The sequence below is a fragment of the Ischnura elegans genome, chromosome 5, assembly GCF_921293095.1.
Source record: "Ischnura elegans chromosome 5, ioIscEleg1.1, whole genome shotgun sequence".
Classification (NCBI taxonomy): domain Eukaryota; kingdom Metazoa; phylum Arthropoda; class Insecta; order Odonata; family Coenagrionidae; genus Ischnura; species Ischnura elegans.
The window spans coordinates 103070557-103085084 of record NC_060250.1 but is presented as its reverse complement, the minus strand read 5'-3'; the positions used below and the strand labels follow the sequence as shown (position 1 = coordinate 103085084).

Genomic DNA, 14528 nt, shown 5'->3' with positions numbered 1-14528 from the left:
ATATATTTCATTACTTAATCTCATTGTTCAATTTAGGTATTTGCAGGAAAATATTCCTGATCCAATGTAACCGCATCTCAAAATGTCCCCAGTGTGAAGAGATTGAGATTGAAAGAGAGAGATTATCTGCTATCAATGGATGTTGTATATTAATTTAAAAAACTTAAGAACCATATAGTTGACCTTAAGAGGTTTGCACGAAAATATTGTTGAGTAAATATCATTGAATTGAGATGTTCAGCCTGAACCAACCATTTTCGAAGTGTGGCTACCATGGCTATCTCGCTGCGCTCTTTTTGAATCGGAGCAGCAACTTCACTTCGTGTCTTGCCGTCGGAGCGCTAACGTAAACAAACATGGGTAGCTCGAGAAATTTTAAAGGATTTAGGAGAATAATGGTGTCAATGACATATTTATTAATTCTTCTATGTGGTTTCTCGAGACCCGGCGAGTCTGAGGTCGTAGTTAGTCCAAATAAATTGAGACTGCCATCCGTAGTCATTGCAATCCTCGCAAGAAACAAGGCTCACACGCTACCGTTTTTTCTCACGTCATTGGAGAACTTGGACTATCCTAAGAACCGCATATCATTGTGGTCAGTATTGTGTGTTTTTAGTGATATTATTTACATTAGTTTAAATTACTTTTATGCCGTTTTCTTTGGATGCCACTATCCTCTTGGTTTCGAATACTGGTTCTGTAGACATTATAGCAGGTTTTAATAGATCCGGATAAACTCTCGTCCCGGCTCATTTTATTTTGACATTTCACTTTTAAGTCATCCGCGACTGAGTAATAGTATTATTGTATTTTAATTACAGGATTAGGAGTGATCACAATGAAGATGGGACGTTAGATGTTCTAAAGAAGTGGTTGAACGCTGTTCAGTCTAGCTATCATTCGGCGAATGTTGTGCTTTCTACATCTCTTCCTAAACGACTTCCTGATGAGAAGGGACCTGCACACTGGTCACCTTCTCGCTTCGCCCATGTCATCGGTCTTCGTGAGGAGGCATTGCAGACGGCGAGGAACCTTTGGGCGGATTATATCTGGGTACATATATTTTAAGCCTCATAACAGTAGATCGTCATTGGAAGGGCATAAACCGCCTTATTAATTTACTCTGACGTATTGATAGTAGAATTTTACTTAAGAATACTTGTACCTACCAAAATAGTTCGCCAAGGATGCAGATGTTAGGCCACACTTACCTTATTGTCAGACAGCCATTTATAAATATAATATATTCTCTGTTATGATGATGGTATTATCTTCACATGTTCGTTGCCATTATGCTGCTCTGTCATGTATAGCATGAAAAACTACTCTCTCTATTAATGATTTACAGCTATCCTCAAATTATTACTTCACTTCCCAGTGTGAAGAAGCATTGTGTTGTCACCATATTGAGATCAGATAGTTGCTAATAGGGAATTATGAATAGCTGCCAAGAATGGTTTGCAAGCAAACAATAAACAAGACAAGGAAATATCAAGTAGCTGCAATATTTTATTATTGGGAGTAGTGTTGTGTCTCTGCTCTTGTGCACTAATCAATCTCCAGGATCGTGGGTGGTTAAACAAACACATATTATTTTGGGCTCTCCATCTTTTTTCTGCTAACTGGATACAGCACGCTGCCATATACACATCTGCATTTTCAACATGACTGTGAAACACAACACTTCCCCTCTTGAAAATTTTGAGAGAAAATAGTAAAATTTATTAAAGACTTAAGTGTATACAGCAAAAAAACATGAAGTGGTACAAAAGTGAACAGAGTAGAAATTAATATTTACATGTAATGGGTCCCCGCAGATGGAGACTAAGGTTACTGGAACTTGTTGTACCGGGCTAGAACATACAGGACTGGGTGCACTGTCAACGAAAGAACACACAAGCACAGATGAGGTCCATTAATTATTATTAATACATTAATATTTAAATGTAATAGACTTTGTAATGGGTCCCTGCAGATGGAGGACTAAGGTTAGTGGAACTTGTTGTACAGGGCTAGAATATACAGGACTGGGTGCACTGTTAACGAGAGAACACACAAACACAGACGAGGTCCAGTGCTCAACAGTGGAATGCTGAGCGATATGAGGGTTGTCATGGTCAAGGGGTGAAGCAACATTGGGATCAGGTAAACCCACTGGTATCCCAGGCTTGAGTACATTTCCTTTCAATTCCTCTTTACAAGCATTGCCCAAAAGAATGGCAACAGGTTTGACCAAGCACACCTGATTGACACTTACCTGCATCACTCTATCAGCAGTTGTAACTTGACGCAATGTAGGGCTGAGATGGTACATAAGCATCAGGAATAGTCCTATCTACACTGACTAACATTCTAGGCACTAAGTCTTACATTACTTCAGCTGGCGACCTTTTGGTGGTAGTGCATGGGGTGGTCTGATATGGGAACAAGAAATTTGCCATTTTTGTAGCAACAGAAAAGTCTTTGTTTTTCTTTTAGGCTTTGTCCAACTCTGATTTTATGGTCTGCAGTTGGTGCTCAGCTAATCCACTGGCTTCAGGGAGATACGGCACACTGGAAGCTATAGTCTAATTATTCGTGTGAAAGTCATTAAATTCCGGCAAGCGAAAAAGTGGTTCACTATTCATAACTTTTTCAATGGGCTGACCCTAATAAGCAAAGCAGAAGCTAAGTTTTTTGTGGCAGTGGTATGATTAAGAAAGAAAAAATCTATGTGAATTCTTTCCCATGGAACAGTTTGAAACAAAACAGCCTTGACATTGGACTCACCACTTGGAGTACATTGATGCAAAAAATGTTCAATATCCTTATTGATGTCTGGCAAAAATACTATAGGCTGAGCCTTGAGTTTCATCCACACTATGCGTGGATGACCCTCATGTAACAATGCAAATATCCTAGATCTTAGCCCAATAGGATCTATGATTTCATCAGCAAGCATGGCACACTCCTGTTCAACAGATAAGGCGAATCTAATATCAAAATAAGGTTTAAGATCAATAGTAGGGTATTTCTCTGGGAAACATTTGTCCCTAGGTTGATGACTAGGGACTTAACTTTGGCCTAGTACCAGGTCCTAGTCAGTTTCTACAGTTATTGTTTCATTGCTGAGGGGAAACAGGCATTTCATCTATAAAAAAAGATGTCTTCGTCAAATTTTTGCATGGGTAAATGGGACTTCAGTTGGACCCATTCTGTCTTAGCTGTGGTACTCTCTGGTGTCATTGTAGTTACTCAACGTGTCTTTCCAGTGTTGTCATTCACCTTTGAATTTATCATATCTGAGGCAAAAAAAATTTTAAAGCTGCATTATCAGTCACTTTAAATAATTTCCTTTCTCGCAAGAACTGATTAAATTTGGTGATGGCAACGGCAATGGCAAGAGTCTTCCTTTTCATCCGGAAATATGTATCACTTTTGAATATCGGTGACAGAGTTTGACATGAACATCACAGGGGACTCAGGACAGCTTCCCAAGGAACTGACTCAGACAACAAAGCATGCAATGCTGTCAAAGCAGTACTAGCAGTAGGAATGAACCTTATTTAATAATTTACAAATCCCGAGTTAGCCTTTAACTGTGATTTATTTGATGGCACAACACACTCTCAATTAGCTTTCACCTTCATTGGTGACAGTTTGTATAGAGAAAGACCCAACACAAAACCCAAAAATTCCGCAAAGACCTGTCTACTCTCACATTCTTCCCTTATTAGATATTTTTTTCTTTAACCTTTTGCAACAGCATCTGAACAATAAGGCACCACATATTCCTTGTGAAAGACAGGCATTGCCTCTTTCTTTAGAACCGTTTTGGCTTTGGAGCCCTCAATACTCATATTCTTACTAAAAACTCCATGGGAAATATTGACTTCACCTCCTATAGGTCTTTTCATTGAGCATCACTCCACAACTTTTCCTATGCTGCCTTTATCCTGCCTTATGCTGCCTTGAAGACTATTGCAAATTCTAATTTGTTTAATGTCCAATAAAACTATTTTTATTATTATTATTATTTTTATTATTTACTTCTTCTAATTACCAAAGATCTCCAATCTGGAACCAATTGATCCAGTCAATCTCTCTCTCTAACAACAACATGAATCCATCAGCACAATCAGACAACTCTATTCTTTATCTATGCACCTTTCGTTTATAACTGACAAACTCTTGTCTTTCTCCTACAACATTCAGATCATGCCCATGCAATGAAGCAACCATACATTAAAAAATTGATAGTTCCCCTTAAAACATTCAATCCCACATCTTTACTGGCATTAATAAGTGGTTAGTTCCTGAATCTAGCTCCACCGCAACACTTTGTCCATCAACCTTCACTTTTATTAATACTGGCTCTCCATGTGAACTCCATGTACACTTAACCTCACTCCCTCCAATATCTTCAATTTCACTGCAACTATCACAATGATACATAACTCTCACTTCATGCATTTCTTCAATATCTAACAACCATGCTTCTTCCTCTAATTCAATATCTCATAAGTCCAAATAAGTGCCCTTAATACTTTTAAAATTTTCACCATATTCAGTTACTCCATCCACATTTTCACTTGCGTACTATTTCTTTGATTTATAAACTCCATCATAAAAATTATTTAAGTCTTCCACCTTTCACTCTGCTCATTTTCTTGATCCTTATCTTCCACAAATTTTGCATGATCATTACATGTATAACTGATGTGCCCTACTTGCCCTCATACATCAAACTTTTCAGTACGCACTCTCTTTGGACAAATGAGTCGGGCTATGACAGCTTTAGCATATGAACGCCGAGGATGAAGTTTGCCATGAAAAAATATTTGGCTGAGCCAGTATTCAAACCTGGATTTTCTGATTGCCGGTCAGGCGTGTTAACCATTTACACTATCAAGCCATCTTCTCAGACTGAACTTCGGGATGGGTTTTTTTACCGAAAAAGGTGTTGACGTCACAGGTCCACATTTTGGCTCACATGCGATGAAGGTTGTACTTACTAAGTCACTGTGGGAGTAGAGTTTCCTTTAGTACTACGTAGTGAATTTACTTTTATCAATACTCACCAGGAAATGTGGATACATGATGTATTTTTTGAAAATAAGAGTGAGGAATGAGACATTCAAATACCTAGCAATATGTATATGCTCCCTTGTTTATGGCTAAGTGTAATAAAACTTAAAAAAAATATATCTTCCCAGGTCACAATTTTATTTCACTGTCAAGTTTGAATTCACGACTAAGTTCAGGGCTGCGAAGCTAGCCAACATAGAGAAATTCATGTCCCTGGGCAGTCATAGTGGACTGACTCTGAATCCTCACCTTTTCCACTAATCCACTCTTGACTAAAGGTTCCAACATTTTTATTCTCTCACTACTGAAAGCACCCCTTAGTATTCAATTTTAGAAAATGGCATGTCTTTAAAATGGTAGCAAGAGTATCCATGAGACACCCACAGATATAGTTTATGTCAATGCTGAATTTGTCAATAATTTAATGTTTTATTTTCCTGTGTATTTCAGCCCTTAAGTTGAACCTACTTATCTATCAATGAAAAATTTTACTGACTTGGCATGAACTCATGTAATCCAAAATAACTCTGTAATATACTAAATTCTGAGGAAATATCAATATTATTTGGTTAGTTGTTTTGTAGCCATTTCATTTGCAATTTAATCACCTCTTTGTTTCACCTTTCATTGTTACAAGTACAATTTAAATTGGCAATCATGCTGTATGTGTACTATTTTATTTAAAATAAATATTAGAAATAAAGTCCATTATGCTTCGCTTACAGAAAACTCACTCTCCCTAATATCTCAATTGTATTTGTATGAGCATTAGAGTATGTAAATGCTCTACAAAACTTGTATTAATCATAGTAGCTATGAAGATTGTGTATTAAAAAGTATCATTCATAATTTACCAAGTCTTTATGGTTTTGGAACAGTTCTAGAATATTGACTTGTTGTGGAAGTTGCTTTCTTCTTAGCCCCTTTAGTGTGGCTTTGAATCAACACGTTCATTCCCTTAACTCTTTAACAGCGGAGTTTTTTTTCTGAGTTTTATTTTGTTTTTCCGTTAAAAACTGGTTAATTACTGCCCAAGCTTACAGATAAACACTTAGTTTTAAAATTCTGTTGATTTGTTCTTGCTAGAGGGGGTGTGCCCATATGGGCACGCTAGCCGTTCCGGCCACTGGTCTGCATCCTGTAGAAGAATCGCTCGAACCATCATAATACTCATTTTCATTGCGTGATACGCTATATATTTTTGCATTTACCAATAATAATTCTTTTATTTGGCAATTTGAAGTAATTTCAAATCATTATACTTTATTTTTTCGGTATAAACATTTTTTTGGCTGCCCAAAGAACTTAACAGCATAAACTCAGTTTTGAAAACATGTTACAGATGTACATTACCCCATGTTTCGTCTTTAAATTCATGCCATTTTGATATTAAATTTTTCAGTTACTTGAAACGTATATCTATGAAAACATAGCTGATAAAAAGTGTTGAAAGGTAAATAATCCTTGTGTTCATAGTTATCGAATGAAAAAAAACACGTTATCAATGAGTTTATTAACAAAATTAGTCCTATATTGCTGGTAGAGTCTTTGAATGCTATAATTTGTTTTCAATTGCCGAGTATGATTGTTAGAATTTCATTGAAGGCAAAGACGTTGGCACTTAGCACATTCTGAGCGCACGCAGGAAGAATATTCTTCATAAGAACATCGGCGTCTATGAAACGGGACAAATTGGTTATCAACGCCATCATACCTTATGTCATCAGACTTTCTATGATTGGTTGCACTTGATGGGTAATGTTAAATACGACCACCAGGTCTGGGAAAGGTACATCTTCGTTACAAAAACACTTGTGCAATCTCTCGCCTAAAGGCTTACTGCGGTATATTTGAACCAGAATTTTCCGTACAGATCCAGGCATTTACAATGACAGCATCAAGGAAATAGCTTCATGTGGACCATCACCATTTTTTTCTCTGAAAACATTCCTGTACCTGTTGATATTTTTATCCGTGAGATCAGTTCCGCCCCTCTAAATATTGTAGCTAGAGACCAGTGCTGGCTGCCTAATTTGTATCATTTTTGAGTGTGAATGAACATCATATGAATCTCGTGACCTTTGTGAGTGGGTGTACACATTGGCAAGGTGGCTTGACAGTCACTACCGAATAGTCATTCTATCTAACAACAACAATATTCCGTTTTTTCTCCCGTGCGAAAGCATGCGAGCAGCGGGGCTGCTTAGCTAGCTGTTTTTTTCGATCAATGGGATACCTTTGGGTATCTTTTTTCTCAGAACTGTGCCAGTACCCTCATATCCTTGAAATTTTAACTGACTTATAAGAGGAAAGCTAGTAAACCAACTGTCAAAATAAATGGAAAATGTAAGATTTATCGCTTGCTCTAGTAAATTGTTCAACATGATAAGCAAATACGAGGAGCATTTACCTACGAATTTATGGTAGTAATTTTTTTCTTCAACTCTCAGTCCCTGCTATATACGCTGAAGTCCACCAAGTAATCTTGAGGAGTATTCAAGCACCATATTTTAAAGCCGAAACTTATAGCCTCACCCCGTATAAACTGTTTGCAGCCATGATTGCCAAAATATTTTATCATGGATTCATCGTATTGTAGCTCGGGGGTTGGCACATAGTTTTCTGAACAAACGTACTTTATCATATTTATGAATGGCCTAAGTGTGCACATTTTGCCGCTGTTGTTGTAGTGATTATTATCTGCGCAGAGAATAACCCTCATTATATTTTGCAACCTTGCGAATGGCACACAAGTATTTCGGACGTCATCGCCACTCTCCCAAAAATTTTAATCATGCAGACAGCAATAACTACTCAGAATAGAATTGGATACAGCAGAGAAAAGTAAATTTCTTCCGTCATGAACATATGGAAAACCTCAACTGCGAATTTACTGGGAAATGCAGTGAAATTCATTTTGAGGAATATATTCTTAGCGGTTGACACGTCATCTCGTGCCCATGCGTACGTCTCGGTCATTTTTCAGTCTCCTCCATCGTGTTCAGGACCACAACTGACGGCTTGTAATGGTTGCTTGTTAACTTTCGCCTTGAGTGTCTCCTTGTGACTTACAACCAGGGATTGGAATTAGTTGGAAAATTTGGCCACGAGTTTGTGGCCGATGTGATCAAGGATCAATCTACTTTTTATTGTTTCAAAGTTTTATACGTGATACAAAGCGCTTCACCATGAGCTTCATCATTGTATTTATCAAACACCCTTTCCCCTTCCACCATGCCCTTGATTGTTGGGCATGTGTACCAGTGGTAGAAAATAACCCCATCATTCTTCATACTAGATAATTGAGCAAAGTATAACGCAAGCACCATGAATAAAAGTGTTGAAAGGTATAAAACGCATTTTTGTACTAAAAATTAATGGAATATTACAAAAAATACAGCAAAAAATTTTGAAGTCGTTTAAATCGAGTTACATAAGAAAAAAATGAAAGATTGACAAAAACTAAGCTTTTTACATCGAAATTATTTGATAGCAGACCCAATAACGACGTTTGTAGCGAAGGTCACCCGCCAAAAAAGACACCCCCGGCTACCGGCTAGCGTGCCCATATGGGATCACCCAAAAATAAATTCAAATTCCTTGTCTCATACGAAAGATATCACAATGCGGGCAAAAGAAACCGAAGTTGACAACATTCATTATGAGGATAAGATTAAATACTTAACCGAGTATGAAAAATAAAAAGGAAAAAAATCGCATTTACTGAAGACACTTTGTCATTTTTTCTCTTTAGCCTCCTCGAACAGAGTGAGTAAGAATACCTATCATGCCACAGTCAACTGCTGGTGTAAATGCTGGCCGTAAGTTCACGAACCGAATAGAGTGATACATTGTTATCATTTTTGCCGAAGACAGCATGCTCTATAATGTTTGGGTCGGAATTAATACGAAATTCTTTAGACCACTGCAGCTGTGCCCATATGGGCATGCTAGCCGTTCAAGGGTTAATGTGCATGACCAAATAACTATGTCCGGCCATGTCCAGGCCTCAAGCATGTATGTATGTATGTACCATACACATTAAAATTCTCCAATGCGAGTTCTTATCATTCACTTTTAAATTTATGCAGTTGCAGTTTGTACATATATATGTACATATTTGAGATGGTTTTGTCTGCTGTTATTGTGGCCTTTTTTGTTCTCTGATTGATTTTTTTTAAGAGTATCATAGAACTAAATTGTGTACATGAAGAGGGTAATATTTAGAATCAGTGCAGCTATAATGATTGTAATAGATAGTTTCTCTTATGCTTGCTTCTTTACTCCTGGGTCTCATTACTTAATGTAATACTATGGCTCTCGTTTCAGTTCTTGGATTGTGATACTTTCATTATCAACAACCAGACTCTGAGGCTTATGATGTCCAAAGAGCTTACAGTTGTGGCTCCAATGCTCAAATCGGATGGCATGTATGCCAACTTCTGGTGTGGAATGACAGAAGATTATTACTACATGAGAACTGATGAATACAAACCTATCCTTCACCGAGAGAAAAAAGGCTGTTTTGAAGTACCCATGGTGCATTCCTCTGTTTTAATTGATTTACGACGTGAAGCATCAATGGAATTTTCTTTCAAACCTGAAAATCTTGTTGGATATGATGGGCCAAATGATGACATCATAGTTTTTGCTCTTTCGGTTAAGGCTTCAGGTAAGCTTTTGAAATAGGTTGTTGTTAACAACAGAAGGGCCCTCTAACCTGAAGGCCATTTTACACAGGGCACGGAATTGCACAGGTTAGAACTGCATTAATTTATAAAATGGAGTGGAATTTCACAAATGCATAAACAAAGTTAGAACAGGGGCTATTTTGCCATCTCACGTCCATGCATTCTCGCATGTGATCTAGCAATTCACTGCTTTACAAGACATAATTTTAACTGTGCCTCCGTACATATGTTAGATTGTGCAAGTACGTGATCCGTGTAAAACAGCCTTAAGAGTTAGCCTTAAGAGAGAGGATCAAGTTTGAATCCTGAAATTGTTTTATGCTCTTTGGTGTATTATCGCAGGTTGTACTTCAGTTTAATGCATAACTAGAGTAAGGTGATTTTTGCACACTCATTCAGGAATTTTTGGCTCATCTATTTTGGAGATAAATATTCTCCTCAAGTATATTGGCTTGGTTAAAAAAGATTTATTTTTCACTTGGAAAAGTATTAATGGGCAACTTGATTCACTTCTTGCCTTTAAATTTATTTCAAGTAACCTTGCTTCATATCTTGCATTTATAGGTACTTGCACATGTAACATAGTCAATGCGTGAATATAATTATCTATTCATTATTGGAATCGTTGTTTGTTTGTTAGAAATTTTTGCAAGAATCTCCTCCACTTTCAATCCAATTGTTTACCATTTTCTACTACGCTAAGTTGTGTTTGGTATTGGAGTGAGGCATATCATCACTACATTTATGAACATGAATTCAATAAGTTTAATACACACTAAAATGACTTTTATTTGAGAATTTGAATGAAGTATAGATTACCCGTTCTCCTATTTTCAGGAACGACATTGAATGTGTGCAATGATGAAATCTATGGGTATATCATGGTTCCTCTGGAGGAACAGAACAGCCTTGTGCAGGACTTGGATCAACTTACCAACTTAAAGATGGAAATAATGGGTAGGTGTTATGATTCAATTTGCTTACTGCTCACTGTTAGTCACTCTTGAAAAAACAAAATCTCCATTCTCATTGGAATGTTTGTTGGGTTGGAGGAATGTTTGGTTATTCAATCTTTCAAAAGAGAGCAACTTTTGTTAGAGTTGTTTTTAAGTAGGTTGTTTGATTGGCCTTTTATGTGTGCATTTTTTTCTTTATGGGAGTGATAGGGAAACATTAAACTTGAACCTTCGTGGCTTATGGTACGGATGAAAATTTCTCTAGCACACATGGTGGATTGGCACTCTCCCTTGCACTATACACTATGGTGGGCCGAAAAAAGTTTTTTTTTTCCTGATAAAATTTGCCCTATGTGGGAAAGTTGTGAAATGATGTAAGGATCTCGCACTCAAAATTTTTTTCAAATAGGATGATAATAACCTCTGCCACCCGAGAGATCCTTATATCGTTTTGCAACTTTCCCGCATCTAAGGGCAAATTTGATCAGGAAAAAAAACTTTTTTCAGCCTACCCTACTATACATCTCTAGTTCCTGGTCTTCACCTACCTTTTTCCCCATCAAAGCTTCTATGGCCTATCTCCTGGCCTTTCTTTTGTTTTCCTTTCCTATTGAGCCTTTTTAATGCCTCATTAGCCCTAGGGTCACATCTGCTCTTAGGAATCTGAAAAAGTTTTTCTTGCTGTCTCTAAACCTAATTCTTATCATAGTGTAATCTATTTTATGTCTCTCCATAATGAATGGACCCGCCATGTGTTTCTCTGCCCTCAGGGATGCTTGGACCGTGTTTTTGTTTTATTTTTATTTATTTTCATTGCCCTGAAAACAGCTCATTTAAGGCCTTTTACATAGGAGGAAATAACATAAAACAATGACTATCATACACAACCATTCCCTAGGTAGGGGCAACCTACCCAGGTGGGACTCGAACCTAAGACCTTTGGTTTTGGCAGGCGAGGACTTAACCCCGCCGCCACTAAGGCCGGCAATTACTTTTTCTTGTTACAAGTTACTTGTTCCTTTGGTAAATAAATACTGCTTTCTTCCTGAAATGATTTCTGAATCCTAATCCAATTTTTTAAAATAGCTTTCATTTCCATTCCTTTCTTTCCCTTCTGCAGTTATCCATCCTATTCTCATAACTATTTTTCCATCTTGGTGTTTACCTAGTAATTCCTCTAGTGGTTTTTATACCTTATCCACTTTTATTCTCTGTGGCTGTTAGTTGGCATGCACTCTGGAGCCACTTCAAGAGTTGTGGAGCCTGCTTCAGTTTTCTCCACCAGTATCCAAACACATTCCTAATCTATGCCAACTACTCTTTTACTTATTCTCTCAAGTAATACTAAAGCTACACCTTGCTGAGTTTCATTCCTATTGCTAAATAAACCCATCTTTCCAGTGGTCCTCACTTTCCTTCCACCTGACCATGCAAAGCCCCAACATTTTTGTTCTCTCTTTCTCCATTTCCTGTTTAATTTTTTACCTTACCGTTTGTAATCATCACACTAGCTTTCTATGTGCCTACAGTCAGGGGCACAGCTAGGAATTAAGGCTGGAGGTTTAGGTGCAACTAATACTGGGGTGTGTGGGGTATGGAATACCCACCAGGATAAGCGGTAGGTGCGAGATTAATAAATTGCTGAATTTTTAGATAAATGGTTCAAGATGGTGAGTTTTACGACTTTCTGAGGGACATTTTATTAATCCTTACTCTATTCTATTAGTAATATCAATCCAATTAAGTAAAATGGATTAAACTTAAAAATTTCTCTGAGCTCTGCGGGGGGGTTTTTATCCCCCAAACCTCCCCTCACTGCGCCACTGCCTACAGTAATTGCTCCTTTAATATTCTTCATCTTTTTAGTCTTCTCTTAGTTTTTTTTAAATACTGATGACAAGTCTATGCAAGGAATTTTTATGATGGAGACCTCATGGGCCTCGCCACCCAAAATGCCTTGAAAGACACATGCCCTTCAGGGCCAGATGCCTTTGAATGGATTTCTGTGGCTCATTTCATCCTGCTCCATGTTTTCAGGGAAGGCATAATTATTTGAGTTTCCCAAGTCCATTTGAGAAGTTTTTCACATGTCACAAATAGGTGGACTAGTTTTATTTCCCTCATAACCTTCACCCCATCAGGTATGCTTGGATGATCATTTCTTTTCCCAGTCAATTTCTAAACCAGGATCTGACATTAAGTTTTGGAGCTAGGTAAATGCCAAAGGAATAACCTGATTTAAAATTATTTGAATTTTCTATTGGAACCAAGTTGGGATTAAAAAAAAAATTGAATCTGGTGATATGCAACAAGATTGTATTGGATGACTCGAATTTTTTGGAAGTTTAAGAAGAAAGAAAAAGACTTTAACTTTTTACTACTTGGTGCAATAATTATTGTTTTGTGACATGTTACAGCAAGTTTGTATGATACTTATGATATATACCATAAGAAATGGAAGGCAATCTGGATATGAGGCGTGTGTATAAACTTAACATGAGTGTGTGGAAGAAAAAATCAAACTATGTCTAGTTTATAGAAATATTTTATGTGAATTGAGTTGACTGTGGTAGTGCAGTAACGCTCATGCATGGAACCGAGAGTAGAGCAAGAACTAAATCTCTGCAAATACACGGCTGCTCACTTCCTGTGTAGGACATCTTACTATCCCTTTGCATAACACTGAGAAAAGATTTAAAATATTTGTATGAAAACATTGGCATCAGATGTAGTCAAATATGTGGTGGGTACAATAACTGCAAACCTGTCATGGGAAACACATCACAAATAGTTGTGGAAGATCCTTTTAAAAGGTTGGCATGATGTGCGAATTTTCTCTCAGAAAAAGTGAAAGAGAGCTACTTTGGACAAACCAAACCTCGAGTATGAGCAGCTAGAATTTGGGATTTGGCACAGAAAGATATCAACTTAAAAAAATTACTAAAGGAAGTGGCATTATTTGTCAAAAACTGCATTGAGAGAATAGAGAGCATTACACAGCTTTAGTATGAGTTAGGCTGGCATCCGCTGGAGACTCAGAGGCTATTAGCCAGGCTTAGAATTTTTGAGCTATGATGAACAGATATCTTTCAGAGTGACACGAAGAGCATAATCTTAAATTTGCACTTTATTTCCATATCCAACAGAAATGTTAAAATAAGAAAGATACTTTGATAGATATCTTTTTCATACCAGTGTCCTAACACCTCCCTGTACACTGAGATGGTAATATGTTTATGTATGGGACTCTCTCCTGATTTTTCTAGAGCAAATGGCTTTTTCTTTACATATTGCCCACAGTGAATCACCCACCACTGGCAGTAAGTCCTTTGCTGGAGGAATTTGTGCCTCGGAAACCAAAGGACAAGATGGGTGTGGATGAGGTGTACATGATCAACTTGCTGAGGCGACCAACGAGGAGGGAGAGGATGAACAATTGCTTTGATGAGCTTGGACTGCTGGCCACTCCCCTGGACGCCGTGGATGGAAGGTAGGATGAAGCATTGTCTATCTCTCCAGATACTGCTCTTATTTCTCTAGTCTTCCAGTATGCGTGGAAAATTTTGAATGGTGACCATATCCTCTGAATGGCAGGGTAGATAGAATTCCCTTTTAACCCTAGAATTCCCTTGTAACCCACTTGCGACCATTTTCTTAAGGTTCTGATGAGTGGGCCTAGCTAATAAGGTGATGGATTAGTGAAAATTGTAATCACTTGATGATGTTAGTAATAACAACGTTATAATATTACACACAATGTTTAATTGCCTAACTTACACATAGTTTGCATATTTGAGACTTATGAGGAAAGGTG

At 37.5% G+C, this 14528-nt stretch overlaps 1 protein-coding gene across 1 annotated transcript; it reads left to right on the top strand.

Annotated features, from left to right (window-relative positions):
- The first annotated feature begins 338 nt into the window (after nucleotides 1-338).
- Nucleotides 339-14208, top strand: LOC124159862 (glycosyltransferase 25 family member-like). Its single transcript, XM_046535761.1, has 5 exons — nucleotides 339-595; nucleotides 822-1053; nucleotides 9397-9739; nucleotides 10596-10715; nucleotides 14015-14208. Exons 1-5 carry the CDS (start codon nucleotides 357-359, stop codon nucleotides 14206-14208), a joined length of 1128 nt encoding a protein of 375 aa, XP_046391717.1. The 5' UTR covers nucleotides 339-356.
- Nucleotides 14209-14528: the final 320 nt, after the last annotated feature.